This window comes from Dromaius novaehollandiae, chromosome 4 (assembly GCF_036370855.1).
Source record: "Dromaius novaehollandiae isolate bDroNov1 chromosome 4, bDroNov1.hap1, whole genome shotgun sequence".
In the NCBI taxonomy this organism is placed as follows: Eukaryota; Metazoa; Chordata; class Aves; order Casuariiformes; family Dromaiidae; genus Dromaius; species Dromaius novaehollandiae.
The window spans coordinates 75,422,341-75,448,865 of record NC_088101.1 but is presented as its reverse complement, the minus strand read 5'-3'; the positions used below and the strand labels follow the sequence as shown (position 1 = coordinate 75,448,865).

The following is a 26,525-nucleotide window of genomic DNA, read 5'->3' as shown; positions in this document are numbered from 1 at the left end:
TTATACTCACTTCAATTATCCCAAGGGCCAAATCTTTACTTTGTTTTGTTCTGTTTCCCAGCTACAAAGAACAAAACATGTCCTTTCAGTCTGGCTGACCTGCAGCAGAGATTAAGGGGAGAAAGCAAAAAACCTATCAAATCTGACAGAGAGGCAGCAAAAGCTGAAGTGCTCATCCCTCAGTGCCACGCTCAGACTGGAAGACCACTCGGTGTTGTGCCAAACCACCAGTTTTTATATACCACGCTGCCCAGGGAGCTGCTGCGGGCTGAACAGCGCCGGAACTCAGGAAGGGCAGAACGAGACGGAGGATCGCTTGCTCCTGGCGAGGCAGCGGCTCTGGCTCGCGCAGGCGTTGTTTGGCTTGGAAGTCGCTATCTTTCACGAAGGTGAGATAACACTGAGCAAAGTAACCTGCTGCAGCACAAGGCAGCTTGCTCTGAAGAGGCCAGAGGCGGGAGGAGGGAGCCGCTGGCCCAGCAGAGCATAAGCAGACAAGAGCTTTGTGTCTTTCTGCAGGGCAGCAGCTCGCAGCTCCCACTGAGTTCATATGCCAATGCTCCACCTTTCCTATTCTGCATCTCTGAGCATTGCCCAACCACAAGCCATCTTTCTGGGGGAAAATATAAATATGGAAACTAATATTTAAAATGTACAATACACAAAATAGAATCGTACAGCTACCACTTTCCAGCTGGGTTTCTTCTCCTAACCATATGATAGTTTTCATATCCTTCTGGATTTCTGCTTATTCCAACTACTGAAATATGGATGCTGCCACTTTAACTGGGCCAGCAAACTCAGCATCCATCAGCGGCCTGCAGAAAAACAATCCTCCGCTAAACACAAAGTTACTTGGAAAAATCCATCAAAAATCTAAAGAGATTCAAAGCATCATTTCTCCTGAGATTTTTCTTCTTCTACTATTTTGTCTGCTTTCATTTATTTATTTATTGCAGAAAACTGGGACCTGCATAGTTAGGAAAACAGCATCTTTTTCTTTTCATTTATCCCAAGCAGCACAGACATTCAAACTGGTGGTTCAGCAGAAAGAAGGTCAATGTACTAATGGAATCAATAAACTTAAGTGTGATGAAGCAACTGCCACTTCAATTACTGTACAAATCCTAAATCATTTTCAAACCAAAGAAATGTCTTTCTGTCAACAAACTATTTGTTTAAGAAATTGTTTTAACATCAAAGTGTGATCTTGTAAACATTTTGGGGCTCAGTTATACTGTACATCTTGCTCATAGCTTCAACACCTCTTATTCCTCATGGCTTATTCTTCATTGCCTCAGAATCAGTCTTTGAGGAACAGAACAAAGTAAAGACAAACTGAAGGAGTTTACAGTTAAATTTACAATTAAAAATGATTATGAAAGCCTTCTCCTCCCCACTTGTACCCTCTGCTCCTCTGTCAGTCGCACTGGGATACTGTGACAGTAAATATTCCTCCCACAGAAACTGGGAGCATGGAGCCATAACTGCCCCCCACAAGGCGCTGGTATATATACAGTATATATACAGTGGCAGGAGGATGCACAGCAACCCTTCTAGATGGAACAAAAGCTTATCGTCCTCTAGTCCAGGCCAGAGACAAGCTACTACACAGAAAGTGATAACCACTGGCAACACTCATTACCTAGCCTGAAGCAGAGGTATGTGACACACCGATTATCAGAAAAGTAGAGCCAACACTCTCTCTGCAAAATTTTCCTGAAGATCTTCTACTGCTCCGTAGCCAACAAAATAACTTGCATCAATTCTACTTTTGGTGAACTCCTCTCTCCATGCTGTAGAACTGGAAAACTCTGTTCAAATTTGGGGTTGCACTGTGCTTTCTGTTACAGAAACACACAGCAGGAGACTGCACCTTCCCTGAAGTTTATCTAAATAGACAAAAAAGTATCAAGAAAGAAATAAAAGGTGGAATATTAAGGTCAAGAGAGAAATTACACGACCTGTTCAAAAATCAAAATCTAGCTCTAATAAAGCCAAAGCAAAATTTGGGTCTGATGGTCATAACACAAGACCATCTTCCCCCATTGGACCATTCCCCAGCTTTCTCAACATATCTACACTTTCAACACGGCCCATCACTACCTCAGAGCTCAACTCTTTGCTCTCAGAGTGGTGAGAGATTTATACTCACAGTGACAACCCCAACTGGCACAATCTCTTCTGTTCTCTATTTTCAAAGGCCTCCCAAATTATTTTCAGAGCCTTTTCTTTTTTTAACACAATTACAAATTTTGTCTCTCTACAGCAAAGAAAGGCATGGGCTCCAAAAACTCACTGTACATATTAAAAGGCAATCCAAGCAGTAACAATGTCAAATTCAGAGCCGTCTTTAATATTGAGTGATCCTATCTAATGCCAAGTATTTTTCATGTCTTTAAAGACTCAGGCCCTCACTATTCTGATAGGTGAAGCCTTTCTTCAGCGCTCTTGAAGAACATTGGCCTTGCTTAGCCCTCAGCTGGAGAAGTCTCTGGACTCTACCTGTGGTAATTCTCCTACTACAGCTCTTAATGCTTCATTACGATACAGGTCCCCAGGACAGCGTACACAACTTTTGCTAAAGCTTCATTGATCTCTGTGGAAATACAGAGTTTCATACCGTCCTCGTGCTTAGTGCCAAGCCCCACCCATGTCCAGTCCCCTGCCATCAATACGAATGCCATTACCAGCCTATAAAACCTACGCTGTTCACCTCGCAGCGCAGAACGCGCGAGACAGGAAGCATTTCGTTACACATGAGCTGCCCCGGAGCAGTCACGCAGTGCTGTGGGAGCACCGCAGCATCGCGGCGTGCACAGCAAGCACACCCCAGCATCGCGGCGTGCACAGCAAGCACACCGTGCCCACCGGCATCCGCCGCACTGCCGGTTACCCTTCAAGGGGGTCTCCCCAACAGCTCCGTCACGCTGGCCGCGGCAGCGGCTTGCTATGAGCACCTGCAGTGCTTCTTCGGCAAACTATACACTTCTGTTTATGTGAAAAAAAACATTTCAATTCTTTTGGGCATAAAGATTTTTAACACTGACTTTCTCCTCCATTGTCTGAATGGCTCTGTAAGAAATTCTACTGCTCTAAGGCTCTAACCAAAGGCTTGGCTTTATTGCCACTCACATCGGCTGGGCATCATCCTAACTTAATTTTCTATCGCTCTCAGAAGTTGTTTTGGATTCACCAGCAGAAAGGGAATTGTGTAAATGTCAACGTTATCAAATCACATTTGTCACTTCTTCCTGTAAACTCCCAGAAAGGATTTACTCCACTCCATAAATTCCAGATATCTGACTAGAAAGACGCAGGGCCACTTAAAAGGTGAGCAGTAATAATAATAACTAATGTGAGTAACTAAACTTAAGCTGTGTGAAATGCATTAGCATCTGCTGACTATTATTATCTGTTTTACAGTATCACCTATACGCCCTGCCCAACATCAAAATTATACTAAGTGACACATAAGCTACTGCTCTAGAAGCATAAATTTCACATCAGCCACACAGGCAAAAGGACAGGGAAAAGTAAACAACATATAACAGAGGCAAGGGAGGTCATTATTTTCAAACGTTTTAATGATTTTCTGGGAAGAAGCAGAATGAGCGGTTAACCTACTAAGTATTTTATGTGAGACGTACATATGTATGTACACACAAATACACACACACATACACAGAAAAAGAAACTCAGATTCTTCACTAACTTTAGTAGAGCTACACTTATTTTTACCAGCTGCGTGCTTTATTTGTAAAAAATTTACCTGTATATGTCTATAACCCGTAAATGTATTATGGGGCTCCTGCAGGGTGAAGAATTAAGGATGCAGAGGGAGAGAGAAAGAAAAAGCAGTGTCAGGAAAATTAAAGAAAAAAAAAAGGAATCAAGAAGAAATTATGGAAGAACAAGAGACTACCCAGTAGTGAAAGTGCACGGAAACGGAGAGGGGAGGAGGTATGCTGTATGCCCATGTACCAGTGTGGAAAAAGGTCCAGGCAATGGCATGGAAAATCTAGTGACACTATGCAGGTCTTCAAGTAGATGCACCAGTTCAAAGCAGAGTTTGCCATGTGAGGTAAAAACCACAGAAACAGAAAAGCTCGTATTTTTATGAGAGTCCTGCATTTGTACCTATTTTAAGCAACAAGAAGAATAATTCAAAGGATGGCTTTTTACGATAAGGTGAACTACCCAGACACATTTTGGAAAAACAAATGCAGCAGCACGGAGCCTCTCGCAGAACATCCTGCTAGTCATTTCTGGAGACCCACTTCTCCAGATGTGATCCCACCAACAAAGGGGGGGCTGGTGTGAAGTGTGAAGAAGAGGGACATTTTGGGAGAGAATGACTACAGAGCTACTCTTAACCCAGATCTGTTCATTGATCTGCTTTATCACAAGGTCCCACAAACAGCTGCAGTGGCAAAACTAAACGAAATGCATTTGGAAAGGAACAAGTGGCTGGGGTGAAAGAAGGATTTAGGTCGTATTTTCACCAAGACCAATGCAACAGAAGCATTCTGTTAGATAAAAATGGAGTTGAACATCATCCTTGGATTCTCAAAATTGCCAGGAGTTTTGAGATTGCTTTGCCCACTTCTTAAAGAATTAAAGTAAAATGGGGTGCATACCAGGCTACCAGAAAAGGACAGACACTGGGCCTATCTTTATAAAAAGAAGAGAGGTGGAGGGGAAGGAGGAGTCTGGAAATTACCAAACAGTCAGAGTAGCTTCAATTCCCAGAAACATCCTAAATAAACTGGGTGTCAGCAATGAGTAAAGTCCAATTTGAAAGTCTCCAAACAAATACTATCAAAATTTTCTCATTTCCTTATATGGTAGAGTAACAGGCCTTATGGATAAAAGAAAGGCCACAGATATCCTCCTGGATATGGGTTTGCAAAGGAACATGTCCTTAGTCTGGTATGATTTGATATCTGCATGAAGAGGCTATGCTTATTAAATCAGAGGATGACACCAAGCTGAAAGGTGCAACACACAGACTGAGGTGCCAGATTAGAATTGAAAGTGATCTTCACAGACTGGAAAAATGACCAGAGGTGACTGGTGCCATTCAGCAAGAACAATGACAATCACCAGGCATAAATACTGAAGTGCTCATAGTAAGAACAGGCAACAGCAAAGCACACTCAGTAAAAGGAAAGGTATGAACGCTAAGGAATCACAAGACAATCATGTTTCCCTTTTTCATAGCAGCACGACACCATAAGGTAATGGATAAAGAGGCTGCAAGACACATGCAGACTGCAAGACTCTGGAAGTAAACTTCCACTCCAGGCTGAAGACCTCAGCATCACCTCAGCATGTTCACGCTGCAGCATCACCAAACTAATACGGATTACTAAGAGAGCCTGGAGAAATGCAATAAAAATGATGAGAGGTCTAGAAAAGCAACACCAGGTGAGTAACAATGCAGGCATGAAGAAGCTGAGGTTATTAAATCTAAAGAACAGAAGACACGGGAGAGGCACAATAAAGGACTTCAGATATATTAAGGCTTGATGAAAAGAGACAGGGAATAAACTTTTCTCCATATCCATAGTGGATAGGAAAAGAGTAAACTGAAGCAAGGCAGTAACCCCACTGCCCAGGTTCTCTTCACCTTGATCAATTCTTCAGCTCAGTTCCCTGCCCAATGCCATGAACAACTATCCTGTCACCAACCGAGGGGGCTTGCAGGGGCCTGGGAATACCCTATGGCTGCTTAGAAGAGCACGGCTGCTCAGAGAAACATGCAGCATGCTACACTTTAAGGAACCTGTTTCACAACACGGTGACTGATTGGTGAGGCCACGGTCCAGAGCTCCCACCTCCCTACTCCTCTGGCTGCTTGCTCTCACCTGTTTGCCACGGACATGAGCGAAAGGGCGGCTGGCAGCGGTGAAGCACTGACGGTTGCGGTGTGAAGTGAGCCCGCCTGAACTCTCTCTTTGCAGAGTTAGTTTTAAGAGGGCTACAACCTGGGAGAATGTAAAATCAACATATTGCAAAACATCTAAACCTACAAAATAGGCAGGTGAACTTCTGTCACTCACATAAATGGGGCACGCATACCACTTTTTACACCCACAAGTTGCATACGTTCAAAACAAAGCCAACAGACTCTCACCATGCAAGCCAGAGCTGGGGATTAAACACCTACCAAAGATTTCTGGGCTTTTTCATGGCTCTGCACCCTGACGTTTACAGGACACTTTCAATAGCTGCTTCTGAGAAGTACACGTCATGTCCTGTCCATTGCTACTTAGACCAAACAACCAGCACTTTGGTAACGGAAACGGAACGGTACAGTCAAATATCCCAAACCTACTACATTTACCTGGGCTTCTCCCAGGCGCTCCCGAGTGAATGGTGGCACATGCACCGGTCTGCAGCAAAGTTCAGACAGGCACCCTTCGAAACTCACTGCATGATGACCATTAGCACTGTTAATGGGAAGTCCATTAAATAAACTCATTCTCTACAGATCACAAATAAAAATCCCCTTCAAAAGAATAGAGAGGTATCAGGATAAATACTGAGGTTTATTAGGTTATTAGGTTATTATCATAAACAGCTGGTTACCTAACACTAAACCATCTAAACATTTAACCATTTAGAGCGCACCGCTGCAACACAACGGCACACATGTAGATCTCAGGCCTTCCAGAGTGCTGATCACAACCATTACAAAGCGGGTGAGTTAAATTTGTGCTCCAAGTAGCTCAGGAATTGACCTAGAAGTAACTAAACATGAAGGGACACTTAAAGACACACAGAGTAAGCTGCTAATACAGCTCTAGGAGCTGAAACAGGAACAAAGAGCATTGCCCATGACTACAATGACAGTCCCGTGAAAACCTTATGAATTAAAGAAGGCCTACTATATCGAGCTTTAAGCTCACTTTACTAGACCACAGGTAACCCTCATTGTATCTTGAAGACCTCATACGGCAAATTTTTTAGCCCAAAGAAAAATTCTGCAGCACTTCATTGATTTGTAATTCTGCTTTGGAGGAATAGTCATCCTACTTAGCAAGCAGTTTAAATACTAATTATTTCTTTGCTGAACCCTGCAGGGAAACTCATATCTAGAAGAGGCCACGTAAAAGCACTTCTAATAATTCTGCTGCTCAAAGAGCAGTACTCTTCATCCGCTTTAATGATTTTCTACCCAACAGGTACAACATGGAAGTAATGAGCATTATAAAACTTAATACAGTGCCGTATATATTTATGGCTCTGTAGATTCAGATCAGAGAACATCCAGATTGTTTTTACAGAACTAATGCCAGATGCGTTTCAAATTATTATATATACAACTATTCTTATCAGAAATGTGTAACTCTTACCAAATTAAAATAAAAAGATATATAGTTGAGAAAAGGAATAAAAATACCAAACATTCTTTAAGGAAGGTAAAATCTCCTATTGATTTTTAACATAGATGTTATTATGAAAGAAAATCATATACTTCCAAAGTAAAAGGTGGCTTGGAAGGAGGCATATTTCACTGATGCAGGTATCAGCCATTAAAAATATTTGTAATTGAAAAACCATTCATAAGACTGTGCTGCTGGTGGGTATAATGTGGTATAATGTAGGATGCAAAGCCACATGAAAGCTCTAGATTAGAGACTGTAAAATGAGATTCCCTTATATAAGATTAAAATCAGAAAAATAACTTTCCTGTGTAGACTGCAGACTGCCTCTCTTTACCCTTCTGTTTATCTATGGTAACATGATCACATAAATTACCAGAGTATCCAAACATTTCATAAACTTTGATGTTGCCCTTATAATACACCAAAGGGGTGGAACGAAACTTGTGTATGTGGAATTTAGCTATAGAAAGGTTCAAGTTACCTGCTCAAGGTTGAACAGAAAGCCTCTGGCAGACCAAGGAACTGAAACCGGCTTTCCCGAAGCCCAGATGAACGCAGAGACTACCGGACCCTCCTCGTCTGCCGTTTCTGCAGGAATTGCCATCACGCGGCAAGTTCTCTGCAGAGAAAGCACAGCTCACCTGGAGTCTGCCTTTGCACTGACACAAAACCGACAAAAACGCAGGCATAAGATATTGCTTCATACTGTAGGGATTCACTGATTTCAAATTAGGTTCAGAACAAAATGGTTTGAACAAAGTATCCAATGGCCAAACATCTTGACTAAGAAGCTGTTCAAAGTCTGTTCATTTCCATCCAATACTATTGTTTTTCTTCAATCAATCTCTCCTCCGTAGCAGTGGGTTACAGCCGGGTGTAATCATGGAGCATTAGCTCAATACTGGCTGAGGATAGTAAGGAAAATTTTACAAGAGAATGCACTGTATTTTAAGGTTACAACTTCAGCTCTTTGTGTTTTCAAAGAGCTGAAGTCCAAACTTTCGCTTCAACTCTAAGAACTGTGCACGCAGGGTAAGCGACTTCTGGCACGGGCACGTGCAGTCTCACAGACAGCACCCACACAAAATGGCATTTCTGAGCAAACGCAAAGCTGAGAAATCACAGACTTGGAAAGCCCAAACTTCATAAGAACTTCTTCCAAATCTAGTGGAAAGTGGTTTCATACAAAATCACTAGTCTAAAGTTCAGCTCAGAATGAATACATACAGCTTCGGTAATACAGGTTAGGATACTGCTCACTAATGTTACTACATGTTACTTTTCTGACCCACCTTTGACAGAGTGCTTACTCTGTCTGTATGTGGCCACCACCCAAAAGTATGACTAGGCCTAGGCCTAAGATCAAATTTCATCATTAAGTCCAAAACCATTTTGCTTGAAGAACAAATCTATGATTTAATTATTCTGTGATTGGACAAAGAAATTTTCCATTAAGTTGCCCTAAGCAATAGCTGATGCCTTCAGCTCTCCCTAGAACGTTCTCATGATAGTTTAAGGAACATGATCATCATTCTCAAAGATTCTAATTTTAGTGCAAGTTACATGTCTGAATTTTCTTAAAAATGTCTTCTGGAAACTACTGACCATCCTCTACTTCTATTTATTAGGGTATGTCCCAGGCAGGCATACACCTGGAATGTCCTAGGTATACACTTTAATGTCAAATACACTTCTGCCTCAGTTTAGTTATGCTAACTAAGCAAAGCCACCCCAGCTGAATTTGCCCTGTACGTAAGGCATAAGAAATGCTGCTTAGTATGCTTCAGAACTGCCTCTAACAAGTTTTGAACAGGCAGAAGAAAGTTATTCTCACGCATCCTCCTATTTCATTTAAATTTTGTCAGGCTGGAAATGTTCAAAATTCTCTTACTATTTTGTCGTTGACATAGGAAAACCCAGTATGCCACAGATGGGGAACGTTCCAATTAAGCACATTAGCTACCGAGGAATCGTCAACTCTGGAGCTGCCTTTGAGCATGATGAGTCAACAAATGTGTCTGCTAACAAAGCAGCACGGATATAATGACTAAAGTTTGTGACATTAGCACAGACCCATCAAGAATGAAAAGCAATACAAATTGCTTCAAGCTTTTGCTTTCTAAATTTCTGATATGATGCAAATAAAATCAGTCTAAACCAATTCGTTTTTCCAACATCAGTTAAGATCTTTTAAAAAGCTTATCCTGAGGGACAATTTGTCACATCACAAAGCAATGACATTTGCACCCTGACATGCTGACATTATACTATCCCATCAACAAGTAAATGTCACAATCTGTGACATAAACACTGCCCTATGACAACCTTTTGTTAGCCTCAATGATACCACATACAAATATTTGACTGTGTAATGCAAATAGGACCAATGACACCTTTGGGACCAAAGCAGAGCAAGTCTAGTCCCTTATGAGACCTAATATGTCAGCTTATTTTGCTTCTAATTCTACGATATCAGAAAAGCCTCAAGCACTACATGCTCTGATCCAGTGACACAATAAACCTACTTCTATCAGAACAAGAACAGTCTGATTCACGGGGAGTTACATCACTCCAACAGTCAAACTAAATGAAGCAATAACAGAACTCTACATCCAACTTCTTTAAACAGTAATAGGGAAAGGTGAATCCAAACTAGCCTACTAATTATGTTCTCTTTAACCTGAATATTTAAACCATTACCTAAGTTACACAGTATTGTGCCCTGAAAATTTTCATTAAAGAACAGACCTGCTTTGCTGCATACTTGTTCCTCCACCAAAAAAGCGACGGAGAAGAGTGAAAACATCATGCTTTTTCCTCACATTGGATATAATGATGATATCTAGAAAACAGCATCTCATTCCCAATAAATATTAGCTTGGATGTGGTACAGAAACTCCAGAAAGAAACTGGATATACTAAAAACCAACAAAAAAACTGATCCTGCTTTGTCGTCAAGATTAGCTTCATGCTCTTAGCAATGACAGATTCCTCCTAATACTTCTGGGGTTTAAATACCTCTGAACTAGTATACGGTCAAAGAGTGGAAGTACCATCCAAGGGATCTGATCCAAAATACACTGAAGGCTGCTGTTGACTTTTATGGGCCTTGAGTTCAGTAATATCACATGGTTTGATTTTAAAAGTGCCAAGTGCCATTGCTCTCCCAGCTAGGTGATATTGCAGTGCATCAGTGAAGTCCAAAGAATTAGACTACAACATAGGGAGCCTTCTACAGCAGGAGAGTAGTGAGGGCTCAAGTCTGGTTTCTTGCTGTTAAATTGACTGCCTGTGCAAGAAGACGGATGCAGAAATCAATTCACTCATGCCAGCTGGTTTCTCTCCATCCGCAGTGATGGTAAGGTGATCAGGATATTAGTTTCCTTCAGCTGATGTGCCTTCCATATGTAACATGCTGACCCTAGTGATGCTAAACAAAACCAATACGAAAGAGAAGCAACTAAAAAGATTAAATTATCAATCCACAGAAAGGAAGGTAGAAGACTGAGAGAGAGTGAGAACACAAATAAAACAAAAAACAACCTCTGCTTGAGCTAACAAGCTTGTTCTTCCTAGAAAAATTCAGTAACATATAGAAGTTAACAGAAAATACGTTGAAGAAAAGGAAAAATATAGGAAGAGAGAAAGGACAGTGCAGAATTCATACTTATGATGCAATTCGGGTGATATTACCTGGTTTCTGTTTACTTCTTCCCCACTTTGTAGGCTCCTGCACCTTTTCTTTTCCATTACAGTGATAACTATGAGACAAAGCAAAATTAAGAATCGTTCCATAGAGGGTGAAATTTAAGTCAATGGAATGACACTGCTTTATACTAGCTTCGAAATCTGCTCAAGGCATGGGTTCCCATGGAGCCTACAGACAGTCCACTCTAACTGAATGTTTTTATTGATAGCCTTCAATCTAATATTGAAAAGGTAAAGAGAGCACTACATACATTTATTTAAAAAATCATGAATCATTTGTGAATAAGAATGAGCAAGAAGATTCTCAACAACATTCATCTTCAGCATTTCTTAATATCTAAGAAATAGGAGCATGCCTTTTTGAAAACTGGCCTTTAAATCACTATAAATTTAATATAAAACAGAACTGGAAAGAGATAAAGTTTGATTTTTATTTTAACAGAACCACTGATTTTTACTGAACAAAAACCTAGCTAAATTATGCCATGCAAACTTGGAACTAACAAGCAGCTAATCTAGTATATATCAAAACTTCTTATACAGTACACCAGAAGTTCAGTTGTTTAAAGTCAAACACTAAGACATCAAAGGAATTTTTAATATTTGGAAAGGGTTAGACGTTTGAATACTCTCAGGTAAACTTTCATAAATTAAAAATGAGACTCACTTGTTGATAAGAACATATACTGTATTGGTTATGTACCAAGAGAATAATGACTTGAACACAAAATTAATTCCGTTTCAAAAGAGACTGCAGAAAGAATATTCACTTAAGTCAAATAGTATCATTTTAATTACCCAAATTGCTGAGAAACTTATATTAAAAAATCATGTAAGTGCTGAAGCACTTTGTAATTAATACCTTGATAGGTCTACTTGTTATTTTATGTGACTTGCTGGAATTGAAATACTATGAAAATCAATACAGTAAGCAATCATTTTCTGAAATGTAGCCACAGATCCACAAAAATTAAAATACTCTGAGACCAAAACCCAAAAGTTGAAGTCATTTAAATATGAGGAAAGGATGACATCATGAAGAGAGATTCAGCATTAGCAGCTTTGGTTAAGTGCCCCACTTAAGTATATATGCTCATCTTCCCTTTGATTTTCCCATTTATAAAACAAGGTATATGCTTTCTGCACCAGAAAAGCTTTTGCAGTTAGCCCTGAGCCACAAATTGCTGCAGGCCAGGAGATCTGTCTGCTGAAGCATCACAAAATGCTCATTCTATTCTCATGCTTTTCCCTCGGTATCAACAGGTCTAACCTAGTAATGCCGCTCTTGGGTTCTCCTTTCAAGTCATTCCCACAAGACAGCATCAATTTCACGTCAGATAAAAGCAATCTAAATCTGCTCATCTCCTTTCAGTCCATGAACTATAGCGACTGCACAGCAAGTGCAGTGGTATCAGTGAGGTGAGCTATGCTAGAAACCAAGACGGCAGCACTTTGTGCTTTTAACTCCCATCTTCGCCAGGCTCAGAGAGAGCCCTCGGAGCTCGCGTGTGTGAGCTGCAGAGGCCCCCTTCAATGACAGCTTCACACACACTTGCTCTCTTGACTCTCCTCAGCTTGCATTTGTTTTTGAAAAGAGTGTCATTCATCTTAATTCCTTCAATAAGCAACAGCTTGCAAATATTTTATTTCATTTAAAGGAAAAAGAATTCATTGCCTGTAGGTTGCAACAGTAATAACGAGGCGCACTTGGCAAGTCCTGTATCAGAATGACATCACTCAAGTTGTGAGCATCCACTAATACCTGAACGAAATAAAGACACTAAAATCTATGGTAACAGACATCTCAGAAATTGTGGTTTGCTCACAATACTGCATTTATGCATTAAATCTAACACTGAATAGATTATGATTATTTTTCAATTAAACTTGGGTAAGCAGCAGAGTAATTCCAGTGATGGGTAATACATAAATTCTCATTAGATGGTATGCACAGATTACAGAATTGGATGACTAGAAATGGGATTTTGAGTCTTTCATTTCTAATTATGATCAGTTAAACTTACCCAGAAGTTTGACACAGAAGCAATATATTTCATTCATGTCCCCAACCTAAAACAAACCTCGGTGAGTTCAAGAGATCACTTTACAGCTTTAGGGTAGGGGCACAAGGTAAAACACACTGCTCCTGGGACAGTTTCAATTTAGATGATGTATTTTGGGGACAATTTTCTTTTAAACATCTGCTGTAGTTAGCCTCTAGAGCTACAGATACCAGCACAAACACAAGATTTCCTTAAGCCATGCGCTATGTCTGTCCAAGCCTGTAGACAGCACGTGCCCAAGTGTGAACATCTATATTCACTGGAATGGCAACTCCTAAATCTACTGCTGACTGATCTGCATCGTTACTAACTATGTCTTTGAAGATCTTTTTTCCAGACGGAACAGGGAAGATGATGCTATTTACGCCCTCAGGGGTGAAAAAGGTGATTTAATACAGAGAAAGAAATTAAGAGAGAAGAGAAAAGGAGACTCTCGGAGACAGCCAAAGGAGGGAGGAGGAATAAGACACCTACAAAAGCAGAGGGAAAAGTAAGAGAAACAAAGGACAGACATAGCAGCAGCCTAAGGGGGAGCAGAGGTTCTCACTGACTGATAGAGACTGTGACAATCAGGTTCAGTAAATAAATACGAGTCTGCTTAGTTGCTACACAAATAAAAAGCTTGCAGATTTTGTGCAAACCTTCCACACACAATAGACAGTGGATCAAAGACTATGAACTCTTTACGTTATTTTCCGGCACACAGTCAATGCCCAAATGTGAATGGCCGTGCTCTCATCCCAATGGGCCTGACTCCCGAGCTACCGACCCACGCGAAACATCACGGTGGACTGAGTCCTGCTCCCTTAGGGAACTCAGATATACTTCACAAAATACTGCAGTGCAATAACCAGACCTGTCGGCAGTTTCTGCTAACAAGATAAAGAATATAGTATCTCCTTCTTCAACTCTACATTTCCATCTTCAGGGACAGTCTCTTCAGTCAGGAACATTAGAGCCAAAATGCATCCCTCATCGATGTAGATTCAAACAAGAAGTGGAGGGTCTTCTTTTCATGCAGCTCTAGTATTTGTAAAATCTCTCTTGCACACACAAAAGTAGCTCAAACATGCCTGTGTGCTTGCAGACCACCCAAGATGAACCACGTCCACCAGCCCAGGAAGAAGTCGACACTTCCTTCAATCCTTAAGTTGTACCAGTTTGTGCCAGTTTAAGAAGTGCCTTTTGTAATGTTAGCTGAAGCTAAAAAGTCATTTTGTATTGATAATTTTCCAGCTAACAACACATTGACTACATATGATAGCCTGATACCACATTATCCATCTCCCATGGCTGGTAAGTCCTCTCCTCAGCCCCCAAGGGAATTTTAAAATAAACAAAAGGAGCACTGGGCACAAAGTGCTTACACAGTTTATGAAAAAAATGCGGTCTCTTAATGTCCTCCAGAAGCAATGAGATTATTAAAAAACCCACCAAGGTTCAAAGCCCTCCAAATGTAGCCCACTTTATAATAAACCATCTGTTTTAAAGAGTTGTAGGAGGAGGAAGGAAGGCAAAGGAGATCTAGCCAGTGGCCCTCAGTGCTCTGCACAGTAGCCCTGGAGAGACACTACATGAAGAAGAACATATGTATTTCATTATGAACTGGAAATGTGTTCCCTGAGCTACATCTAGCAAGTTTTAAGGAGAAGTGCCTGATTTATCCTGGATGCAGAGGAAAGGATTTCTTCTACAACTTCCTTTGCAGGAGCTGGTGAGAGCCAACAGCTAAGTCAGTGATTCACAAACTGGATTTCATAGAGCTACAAAAATGCTCTGCAGCTGATGCACAACATATGCTGCTGCTTCTCTTCTTTATAGTGGTTTCAATCAGAGTTTAATAATAATAGCTTTAACCCAAGAGAAATACACAACACTGATAGTGGCCTGCTTGTCCAAAAATATGGGCACCTTTGCTCCATCCACACAGCCTCCTCCCTCCTGCATGTGCTCAATAGCACCTCAGTGGCTGTCACATCAAAGAGAGGAAAAAATAACACTGGATTCTTTCATATTTCTTTTTCCTATCAGGCTGGGAAACTTCAAAAAGAACAGGATCAGGTCTCAGCTGGCTCTGTCAATACTGGCCCTCCTCATCCAAGGGGAACAAAAAGCTCAGAACCAGCAATAGTTGCAGCTTCCCAAGTCTCTGCCCCCAGCACCGACACAGCCAAGAGCAGCCGGGGTGCTCGCTGCCAGCCCTCTCTAGTCCCTCACTGCTGCTCAGGACACCCTGAAGCCACTCTACTCCCAGCAGAGATGTTTTGTGTAGTTTCTGGTCCTTTTGTACTTCTCACTCAGGGCAAGGAAGATGCTTCAAGCCCCTCTCACGGGAGCTGAGACCTCCTGCCATGCTTGCCACTATTTACTTGGATAACAGCCAGGGAAACATGGGAAACCACTGGTTAAAAGGCAGATAAATTGACAACAAAAGAAACGGTCTTCTAAATCAAAAGCTGTAACTCTGATAAGTCCCAGTGCCTGTGTGGTGCATCTGGGCCAGGGAGAAGAAAGTCCCTTAATTCATATGTCTGCTTGCTTCTATCCTCTAACCACGTGAAATACTACAATACCCAAGACATTGCAGCCCTATATGTCTTAATTAAACTTGTGGTATTTACAAGATTAAAATGAGAGAGGACAGGAGGGATGATGCTCACGTGCATACCCACATACCAGTATGCAGTAGCCATGTCTAATTTTAGCCCTACTAGCCTCACCATGCCCCATGAAATGCTCAGAAAAAACAGAGTGGGATCGCTCCACAAACCAGCCAGGAACTTAAGATACAGCAGTAGGTACCTAAGTATAACAGGCTGAATGGTGGAGCACTATATCCATGCACTCTGTCCTGATGGTCCCTGGCACTTTATGGCCCTAAGGATTGGTGATCTTGTCTCCACATGCCCAGAAAGCACCTGCCCCATCACTGGCACGTGATTGGTTTTGTTTTATTGCTGTCTGTATGCCTCATCCAGGGGTTAGCCCCTCCACAACCATGCATTAAAAATAAATGATACAAAAGGGGTTCAAAAGTTCAGTCAAGGTTATTCACTTATCTCTGCCTCTGCCAACACAGAGGCCTACTTATGCTAAACGTCCAACGCAATCCCTTACAGCATAAATGAAGAACTGAGAGAAGAATATTCTGTTTTCCATAAGCGGCAAGATTTAACAAGTACTGCTGCAGATTTAGATCCCTCAGACTCACAGGCAGCTCCAGTCCTCTGAAAAGAGCAAGTTATAAGCTATTTTCAGGTAGCTTACACAGGAAAAATATCCTATTGAACTTAGACCCAGGAGGATTTTATGGTAACCTACCATCCCCTGACACAATTGTGTTTTCAACGAAGAAACAACTCTTTCTTTGGAATCAGTCACACTAAACATCCCGGTGAAAGGCTGCCCAAAGCTCAGAGGGTGACTCCGACATACGCCTGCAAGCCACCAGCACCGTCCCCTCGGCACCTGCCTCGCAGTGACAATGCCTGCTGGAGGCAAGCGTGGGGATGCATTAACCACAAACAGGTTGTTCTTCAACACCTGAGAAAAACAGCTTTTCTCCACAGTAGCTTACTTAGAAGTCTAGGGAGGTGGAAGCTACCCGCAGCTAGGGCTTCCAGGTGGAACAGCTCAGTTCTCAGTCATCGTCGTCATTAGTCTTTGTTGGTATTACAGAAGCTACCAAGAGAAAGGCCACCAGCTCAGCGCAGAGTCCCAGCACAGCACATCTTGTTCACGCACCTTGGAGGCAGGGGAGAGGACGGCCCTGTGGCACTTGCAGTCTGCGGGGCAGAGGAGAGACTGTAGCAGAAATAAAAAACACGTTTTCATAGACTGTAGGTTGCCATCTGCCAAAGCGGAACATGCTGGCCAGGAAGCACGAGCCTACGGTTCAGCAGTAACAAGGATGCTCTGCTGGTAGCTGGAGTCTGGCAACACACTTCCATGCCACTTCTCCCGCAGTTTGACCCTCTGAGAAGCTTTCAAGGACCATGAAAGAGACAAATTTCATAGCGTGTGGGGAAAGAATAAATATTAAATCTACCTACTATATTAAATACAGCCAGTTTGTCTACCGAAGAAACAATGTCACTGCACAAAACCACAGAAGTTAGCTTTTTACCTAATGACCAAACTTTATTTGTGTTTTTATGACTTCTCATTCAAAAAGCAAACAAACTCTATTTACTGTTCTACAGTTTTCTTTCTAGAAAACGCAGGTAGTAATCAGGAGGACATTAGAGAGATTAGAGGGAAGCCAGAAATGAACAATAATCTCTGTACGTGCATTTCTAAAAATGTTCCCATCAAATACATTGTACGTAGGTACTATTATATGAAGATACCATTGTATCCAGATGGTGCAATTACAGAGCTAGCAACAGTGAGCGATAGAAGAAAATTAAAAGGGCAAAAAAGTATATTATTCAGAGAAACAGTAACTAGTCTGCGAGGATAGGAAAGGTACAAAGACTGAGAAAGACGCACAATTATTTTAGCCAGTATACCAGAAAATGAGAGGGGGAAAAAAATCCAAGGCAAATGTAGGTTAAATTTCAGTGAAAACGTTTTTAGTCACATAATCTTAAGACTATTCGAGGGTCTGCCAACACAAGCGACAGGAGGCTAGGCATTTAAACTAAACTGGAATACACACCAAAAGGTGCCCTGATCCAGACAAACAACAAAAAAACAGAGAGGTTTCTGTGACCCATGAAGGCATTTCCTTCTCTAATTCCTAGACCATACTACGAAACAGCCAAAGGAGCAATGAAACCATAGACTAGCTTTTCTATGGTCCTGCCTCTTTTATGTATTTAGATGGTAATCGTTACTTTGATATCAAAGTGCCTATTTATTTATAATAACAACAATCCTAAGAGATAGGAAGTACCATTGCTCTTACACTGCAGGTGGGAAACTGAGGCACGAGATAACCACAAACAGTATTTCAAAGGAAACTGGCAAAGTAATTGCTGAAGTTCCTGAATACTGCTATTCGACCGCAATTTAACCCAAAAGCCGCTCATTTGGGACCTTAAGCTCTAGCCCCGGCCAAGCCTCGAGTTTGCCCTGCCGTACCACGGGGAATACCGCAGCGGTGCCCGAGTGGAGCTCCGCGGGGAGCTCCGATGGGGAGACAGGGCTGCGGGGAGCAGCACCAGCCCCGGCACGTGCAGCGCGCTCGCTCACACTCCTGCGACACAGCAGCCTCGTGGCATCTCCCCTCTCCACGGCAGCCGCTCCCAGGGCTGACAAAATCCAACAGGATCCATAAGCACAGCGCGTCACTGATCTCACCTGATCCAGGGAGGCCAGCAGACGTGCCACCACACACCTGCAGCACCGAGCATCTCACAGCCCACGGTGGCGTCTTCCTTCTGCACAGCAGCGGCTCACGGGGCTGGCACTGCCCTCTGCTCCTTCCACCCGCAGGGCCCCCGCCTCCAGCACGCGCCCAGCAGCAGCGTTCAGCACCTGCTGCTGCTCGAGGAGCTCAAACGCGCATCGCCCACCAGGCCACAGACCACGCTGCAGACCCGCCACCCTGCCTGCTAAAGCTGCTCCACTTCTTGGAGCCGCGTTACAGATCCGGTGGTCTGGAAAAGTGAGAGACAGAAATACACACACACGCGCACGCACATACACGCACACGCGCACATGGTGGGCTCGATTCTGAACTCCCGGTTAAACTCTCAGCTGGGAGGGGAAACTCCAGGCCTTGCTCCAATGACTGCTTATGCACGAATATTCAAAGTCATTAAAAAAAAATACTTAAACAGCTGCTGGAGCAGCCCTTGGACTGATACCTAGACCTTTGTGTGATCCCCGCCCATGTATACCCTCTAAACATACCACTCCCCCTCTCAGTGATATAAGTAAGTAAACTGTAATTATAAAATCTTTAGAGTTGCAACTGCAGTTTTGCTCTGGGTCTGTGCAGCACCTACCACAACAGTCTTAGTCCCTGACTGAAACTCCAACAACCGTAATACAATAAGGAAGGAAGGAAATACCTGCATCCCTTAGCAATAAATTCCAGATATTTGGGTTAGGCATAACTTTAAATAAATTATGTGTTTCATCTAAGTTAGTCATCTAGGCTCCCTCTCTAATAAAAGGAGAGAGACACATGCTTTTGGAAGACAATTCATCCAACCCTCCTTCTGGACACGCTAAGACTGCCAGGGGAGATTAATCCAGAGACCACCTCTATCCCCTTCCTACCACGAAAGCCCAAGCTTAGTCTTGAGGACTGGAGTTAGGCATGACAAGGGATCCCCCCCATTATTTATTTCCAAATTGTCATTGGTGTTTTATTAGGGTTTTAAATTATTATTGCTTGGTTTGGTTTATCATGCACATATAATATACCCGCAGCGTCAAAGATATTATTTCAATCTTGTGTCGGTCTTTACTGTCCATCGCTAAATCTCCCTCCCACGTTTAAACCCCCGGCCGTGCTTGCTCTCCCTGAGCACCTCCCCACACTGCCACAGCGGCTCCTTCTCACACCGCGGCTGCTCCGAAGCAGGCCAGGTAACGCCAGCTAAGCCAGCGGACCGGGTCAGGCCAGGTCCCACGGCAGGTGCGGAGGGGAGCGCGGGAGGGAGGAGGACCTCCACGCCCGCGTCAGACAGACACACGCTAACTGAATCCCCCCTCAGCCGGGGGAGCCCGCCGGGAGCTGGCGCTGCTCTGCCGCCTTCCTCCGGCGGGATCTGCAGAGACGCGGGGCGGCAGAGAGCAGCAGGAGGGACCCGCTCGCAGGCCGCGGAGGGGGCAACACCCAGGCGGCAGAAGCGAACGCGTGAAACAAACCGTAAAACTCGTAGCATGAAAAAAACCAAACAAAAAGAGGTTAAACTCATCAGTTATTTCGGTTTAAAATCACTCTGCTTCCAGTGTGGGATTCTTCTGTTCCATTCAAATATGATTACCGGATTTGGTTTCTGTTTGTTTTTTATTGCACTATCATCTCAAAGGAATTTTTTTTAAAAATCCTCCCTACGGGAAACCTGCCTTTCACTCTGCAATATATCTGCCATTTATCAAAGGTCTGAGCCGTCAGGATTTTTGACCTCCAGCTCCCTTCAGTTTCATAAAAACTAGTTCAGCGACTCTTGAGAAACAGCACCAAAACCTCACCACAAATGGACTTCTGCCCAGTTTGGATAAATAATTACATTTACTGCCACAGATACTGCTATAGCAATATTGAAGTCAATCCTCTTTATAGATTCCTGCAGCACAATTTATTGCGAACTGAACAAAACAGAAACCAATTAAATAAAATATCTGCCAGAAGAGTACATTTAGCTACCACTGGACTCCACAAATCATATATGGTGAAACTGTATTACAAAGAATAATATTTTTTTAAATTAAACGAAATATCTGTGTATCAAATACAGAAAGGTCTGGACCAACTGAATAAACTTATGTGTGTAGCAATTTCTGTAGATGTGCAATAAACCTTCCTTTCTGATAAGCTGTTGCTTAATATTGAGCCTTGTAAAGATTGTGTGCATGTTTGCCTTTATTTCCCACACCACAGAGCTACACTTTTATGAGAGATCATGACATCAACTTACCAGACAGCTCAGGGCCTGCATGGACTTAACACTGTGACAACAAACAAAAAAAAAGGAAATACTGGTACCATGAAACTGCAGACTTAAGAACGAGTTGGCCGAAGTCCTGTACGCAACACTTCAGCAGTCTGCACGCAGCCCGAAGAACATCCTATGAATCAAAATCAGTGGTGAATGAGAGTCTTCTATTTCCAATATTTCTATTTTGGCTTTGATTTTCTTTAAATCAGCTAGTATTTATGCACAATGAGAACTCCCCTGGAGGGTTAAAAGGAATACAGTTTTCCAAAGAAAGTTGGTTACCCAGCACAAAAAACTTATAAGGTCTCCTCTTCTAAAGAAAATCAGGGCTTTTTAAAACTGTCATTAATAAACTATCTTTCCCCAAATCAGAAAGGCTAGAGTATTTTTACTAAATCTGGGAACGTACATATTCAGCTTAACACAGTGAAGAGCTATTCGGCAAGCATGCGATCTGTACGTACTCTGACACACAACTCCATGGTATTTGCTGAGCAAACGTCCATCACTAGCCTCTACCAGATTAAATGTTGTGCTGCACCACCCACCTGTCAAGCCTTCACTCTATGATATTTTAAGACTGGAAAGGAAATTAGTTCCACTTGCGTGAACCTTTGTTTGAAAGTAATAGTGCACAACGGATTTCTGCGGACACCAGAGCCATAGGGGACAGAGAGCAGAAATACTAATTGTAGCAGTTCACTAACCAGATACACCCTTGACGTTAAAAGCAGTAGCTTTGTAAAACTTGCATCGCCAGCAGTGGTTTTAGCTATGCAGCCCACTGTCAGGAAAGGTCAGGGGCAGGCTTACTGTTTATGGAATTTATAAATAATTAATTATCAGAATACAAAATAAAAGTCATCAGGACACAAAACAGGGAGCAGTTTACACGCCTCCCTGCGCAGCTCTCCATCGGCACCATGAAGAAGCAATCTTCCCAGTTAGTCAAGCTCGCTTTCCAGCCAGTGCAACCACATTCTCCCTTGCGCTACCAAATCCACCACTTCCATAATGTGCAAAACTAACGGCATTAAAAAAAGGTAATAAAATACACATCAGACTTCTAAAGTGCAAAAAACAAGGGTGTGGGGGAGAGGAACTATTTAATTTATAGCCGCCTCCTTTTCTGCCACCTCACGCAACCAGAAATCACGCGGTTCGATGACCGAGGCACAGAAGGATTTACAAGATGTAAATAAATCTTTAAAAGCCCCATGTGCAGACGTGCCCTTGATGCACACCACTCCGTGGCGACGCTTTCAATGAACTATTCCTGCCAGTGAACACCTCTCAGAGAAGCAGTTGCCCTCATCTTTTAGGGTTATTTGTCTCTCCATCAGGGAGCTCAAAGGAATAATCCTACTGCATATTTCCTCTTTATTTATTTTACTAGGTGAGGTGTTTAAGAGGAAATGTGGTCATCTGGAGCTCATCACTGTCAAATTTTCAGCCATGCAGCTGTAAAGGAACTAGTTTAGTTCCCCGGTTTACAAAGTGCTGAGTGCCTCCAACAAGGTGCCAAATGTCCTCGGCGACACTTTAAGGTTGCTTAGTGCCCCATGAGGTGCACAGGGCCTGGTCCAAAATCCCACCGCAATGAACGACAGTCCTTCCACTGACTACGGTGCACGTGGGACAGAGCAGCACTTCAGGACACAAGCCGGTATTTCTGAGGCCAGGGAAGATTCGGTACAGAACTTAAGGAGGCAGGATGAGTTACCAGGTGTGAGAGCCACTGCATCGCAACATCCCTACTTCCAAACACTCAACCCAGCATAAAAAAATAAGTATAAAAAATTCAAGACTACTCTTCAATGTGTTTTGGATCAAGTACTTATTTTGAACAGTTTTAATCTCACATATACACAGGCAGCAAAGTTCTCTCCAAACTCTTTGAGCCCATCCTCCTTTTATTGGTCTTAATGCATTTATTCCACTTTTTTCAAAAAAAAAAATTCTACATACTCTCTTTAAAATCTTTTTTTTCCCTGGAAGCCTTTGTTAAAATCAATTCTTGTACTGGAAGCATACACTAAAACAAAGCAAACAAGGAAAGAAGGAGCAAAAAATGCTGGCAATAATACTTTAAATCATCCAATGCAAAAAGACTGCCTGCTCAGATTAAAGCAAAGCGCCTTTCAGTACCAGATCACTAGTTCAAATCCAGTCTTGCTTGACAGTAACCATCTGATGGTAGAGAAGGTAAGCAACACATTTTTTAATTCAGTAACTCAGCAAGAGTATTTTTTATTGAATGTGTAAATACAGTAAAGGACATCAACAGGCATTCATGATGGGACTACCATCTTGCAATACTAAATTAGTAGATTAGTAAGTGAGCAAACAAAAAAAGAAGTAAGAAGTTGCATCAAAGACTGTACTACTTTCCTCTATTTTGACAGTTCCCATTTATCTTTGCTTTTGGAAAGACTACTTCGGAGTCTACTAGCAAATGAACTGTAGCATACTGCAAAAAAAAAATGACATTTTAGCAATACAAGTCTTCACTGCAGCATCTGTTATTAAATCTTTGCAGAGAGGTGAGGAGAGACCACTAGTCATAAACGTGGATTAGCAAGGTTCTACTATATTCATTCTGGAGTAGAGGGTGCTTTGCATGAAAGCTGTTACTTGCCTTTTATGTCAAAAACTGAACTTATGCCAACTTTTTAATATCGAATTCTTCAGGGAAGTAGCCCTAACAGTCTGCAAGCACTGTCCACAGAAAAGAAACAGCAGCAGAGACACAGAGGAAGGACAGAATCGGAATAGCTGATGCTGCCGATTTGCAACATTTTCTGTGAAAAGAAAATGGCCATCATCTTTCGCTTGCTTCCCGAGCAAATCAGAAACTGCCTTCGAAAGTGTCGAGCTTTCTGATGCCGACTCCAACTCTGACACGTGAAAATATCTCGTTATACGAGAGCACTAACACGAGCAGTCAGCCTGCTCGAGGGGATCACCTGCAGCCTCAGCAGCGCAGCCTCAGCAGCTCCACGTCCTGGGTGACTCCCGAGCAAAACAGGCAAAAAACGAGGCTTGAGAACGCAGAGAAGGGGATGACAATTCACATGCTTGTGAGAAGTGCAACACAAGCTCTCCGAACCGAGCCAAGTTTAAACAAACTTTATGCTAAATTCACAAAGTCCAAGCAGAGCAGGAGCTTAACTGAACTGCAGTAAAATCACACAGAGTTTTCCAGAAACACTAAAACCCTCCAGGAGAAAGTTGATCTTGAGCCTTCACAACGCTATTTCCCTGCCTATGAAGTTACACAGGCAGTGCAAGGTGCTATGCAGTATTTACCGACGACGCACACTGTTCTGATATAATGTCACAGGGAGGGATAAATCCAGAAAGCAGCAACTCCCTGACACCATCTGTGCAAACACACAACCGTGGATGGGTCAGCACATACGGAAATAAAGACTAGCTGAAATTGAAAATGAGTTAAAAACAGATCGTGGGCTCACCGTGACAGTTTCTGACCGAAACTCATCATTAAAAAACAAAGGCAAGGCACGCTCTGAACCGGAAAAAAGTTGTGGGCACCGATGCTGTAAGGTAAAAACACGGTCCCGGCGAGCGATGCCGAGACCGCGACGGGACGGGAAAAACCCTCCGAGAGCTGCCGACTTTGCGGTCCCGCTGGGACCCCGCGCCGGGCAGCAGCGAGCCGCGGGGGGCCCCGCCGTCCCGCCGGCTGCGGGAGCTCGTCTGACCCGCGGCCCCGCTGCCCCCGCCGCGTCCCCGCGCCCGGCGGGGGGTTTTGCTCGGCGCCCCCGGCGCCTTCGGGGCCCGAGCGCGGCGGCGGGCGGGGCAGACGGCGCGGAGGGGATGGATGCGCGGCGAATGGATCGGGCCTCGGCAGCTTGGTGCGGGACTCGATGAAGGGCCGCCGGAGACCAGCCCCGCGCCGCAGGGCGCCCCGGAGCCCCGCGGCCGCCGCCCGGGGCCAGACCGCGCCGCTGCCCCCTCCCCCGCGCCGCGCCCCCGGGGCCCCCGCAAACTTTCCAAACTTTGGCGAAGTGGCGCAGGGGGCCGGGGCCGCTCCCCCCCCCCCCCCCCCGGCGGGACGGGACGGGACGGGACGGGACGGGACGGGACCGGCGCTGCGCCGCTCGCCGCGCTGCACTCACGCTGCTGTTCTCGCCCGTCCAGTGCACCATCGCCTGGTTGTGAGACGCGTCCCCCTTGAGCACGAAGGAGGTGCTGACGAGCGCGACCTGCTCCCGGCCCGCCGCCGCCGCCGCCGCCGCCGCCGCCGGGGATGCTCTCCGGGAGCGGCTCGCCGCCGCCGCCCCGCCGCCGCCGCGCCGCGGCTCGGGCGGGCTGCGCGCCCCGCGGGTCAGGGCGCCGGGGCGCGGGCGGCCGCCGGGCTCCGCTCCGCGCAGCGCCGCGGCGGCGCCCAGCAGCGGCGGCAGCAGCAGCAGCAGCAGCAGCGGCGGCGGCAGCCGGCGGGCGGCCCCGCGCGGAGCGGCGGCGGCGGGGGACACGCGTGGCCCGCCGTGCGCCATGGTGGCTCTCCGGCGTGGCAGTGACAGGCGGGGAGGTGGCGGGGAGGGAGACACCGCCGCGCGGGGGCGGGGGCGGGGGAGGGTTGTAACCGGAGCGGGGCTCGCGCGGCGGCGGCGGGCGCGGGGCTGCGCGCCCAGCCGGGGCGCCGCCGCCATCTGCTGGCCCGCGCCGAAACGCCGGAACGCCGGAACGCCGGAACGGCGCCCGGGCTGCGCCGAAACGCCGAAACGCCGGGCGGCGGCGGGGCCGCGCCGCTGAGCGCGGGGCCGCCCGCGGAGGGGGGGGTGGGGGGGGGAGGGGGCTCGGCCCGGGGCGCGCGGGCAGCCGCACGCCGGGCGCGGCACAGACGGGGCACAGCCACGCGCCGGGGCACGCACACGCAGCGGGGCACAAAGCAGGCACACACCAGGTCACACAGCCGCGCACACCCTCTCGCCCACGGGGTCACACCGTCACGGTCACACGCGCAAGGTCGCAGTCACACACGGAGGCACACAGGGTCGCAGTCACACGCACACACGGTCACAGGTACAGGCGCGCAGAGTTACAGGCTCGCCCGCACAGGCACGCACGCACCTCGCCGCGCGCTCGCCCTCGGGCACTCCCAGGCGGCTCACGCGAGCGCCCCGGCCCCCCGCTGTCTCCTTCCCGCCCCGCCGCACCGCACCGGCCGGGCCCCCACCACGGACGGCGCTTTGGGCCCTCTCGCTCCCGTCGCCCCGTAACGAGCGGCGCTGGGGCTGCGCCTCTGCTGAGCAGACACCGCGCACAGGCAGAGCCCCGTGCTGAAGGGCTGGTGGTGCCGTTTCACCCGGAGCCCGGGGGTTAGGGACAGACTGTTGCAAGGGGTCAGCGCGGTGTTCATCCAGCCCCGCGGTGCAGACGCGTTAGGCGCGGACGGACGCTAGTCGCAAGCTCTGCAAGCGCGCAGGCCCGGCCTCGCTTGGCGCATGAGACGGTCCTGTTCTGGCCCCGAGGCTGCAGCGGAGAAGTCTGTCTGTCAGAGCCCTCCTTTGCTGCAGAAGCTGGAAGCCTAGGAGCGAATGAAGCAGTTGTGAAAAGAAGATGCTTGTGATTAAGACAAGGAGTGCCTCAGTCAAGAGGTGGGGACCGTCCTTCCTCCTGCCCCTCAGCTCCTACGAGGCGCCAGACGCGTCACCGGAATTTTCCACAGACGGTTGCTAATACAGTGTGGCCCGCTTTGGGGCTGCGTGACTTGT

General features: G+C 45.2%; 1 protein-coding gene across 7 annotated transcripts in view; it reads right to left on the bottom strand.

The window, feature by feature from the left end:
* SORCS2 (sortilin related VPS10 domain containing receptor 2) overlaps positions 1 to 25,396 on the bottom strand; it is a 552,477-nt gene extending 527,081 nt beyond the window's left edge. For all 7 annotated transcript variants that reach the window (XM_064511468.1, XM_064511470.1, XM_064511471.1 and 4 more), the window contains exon 1: positions 24,927 to 25,396. In XM_064511468.1, coding sequence (XP_064367538.1) covers positions 24,927 to 25,304 — 378 coding nt within the window. In that variant the 5' untranslated portion in view covers positions 25,305 to 25,396. The remainder of the gene's footprint in view (positions 1 to 24,926) is intronic.
* Between the last annotated feature and the right edge of the window lie 1,129 nt (positions 25,397 to 26,525).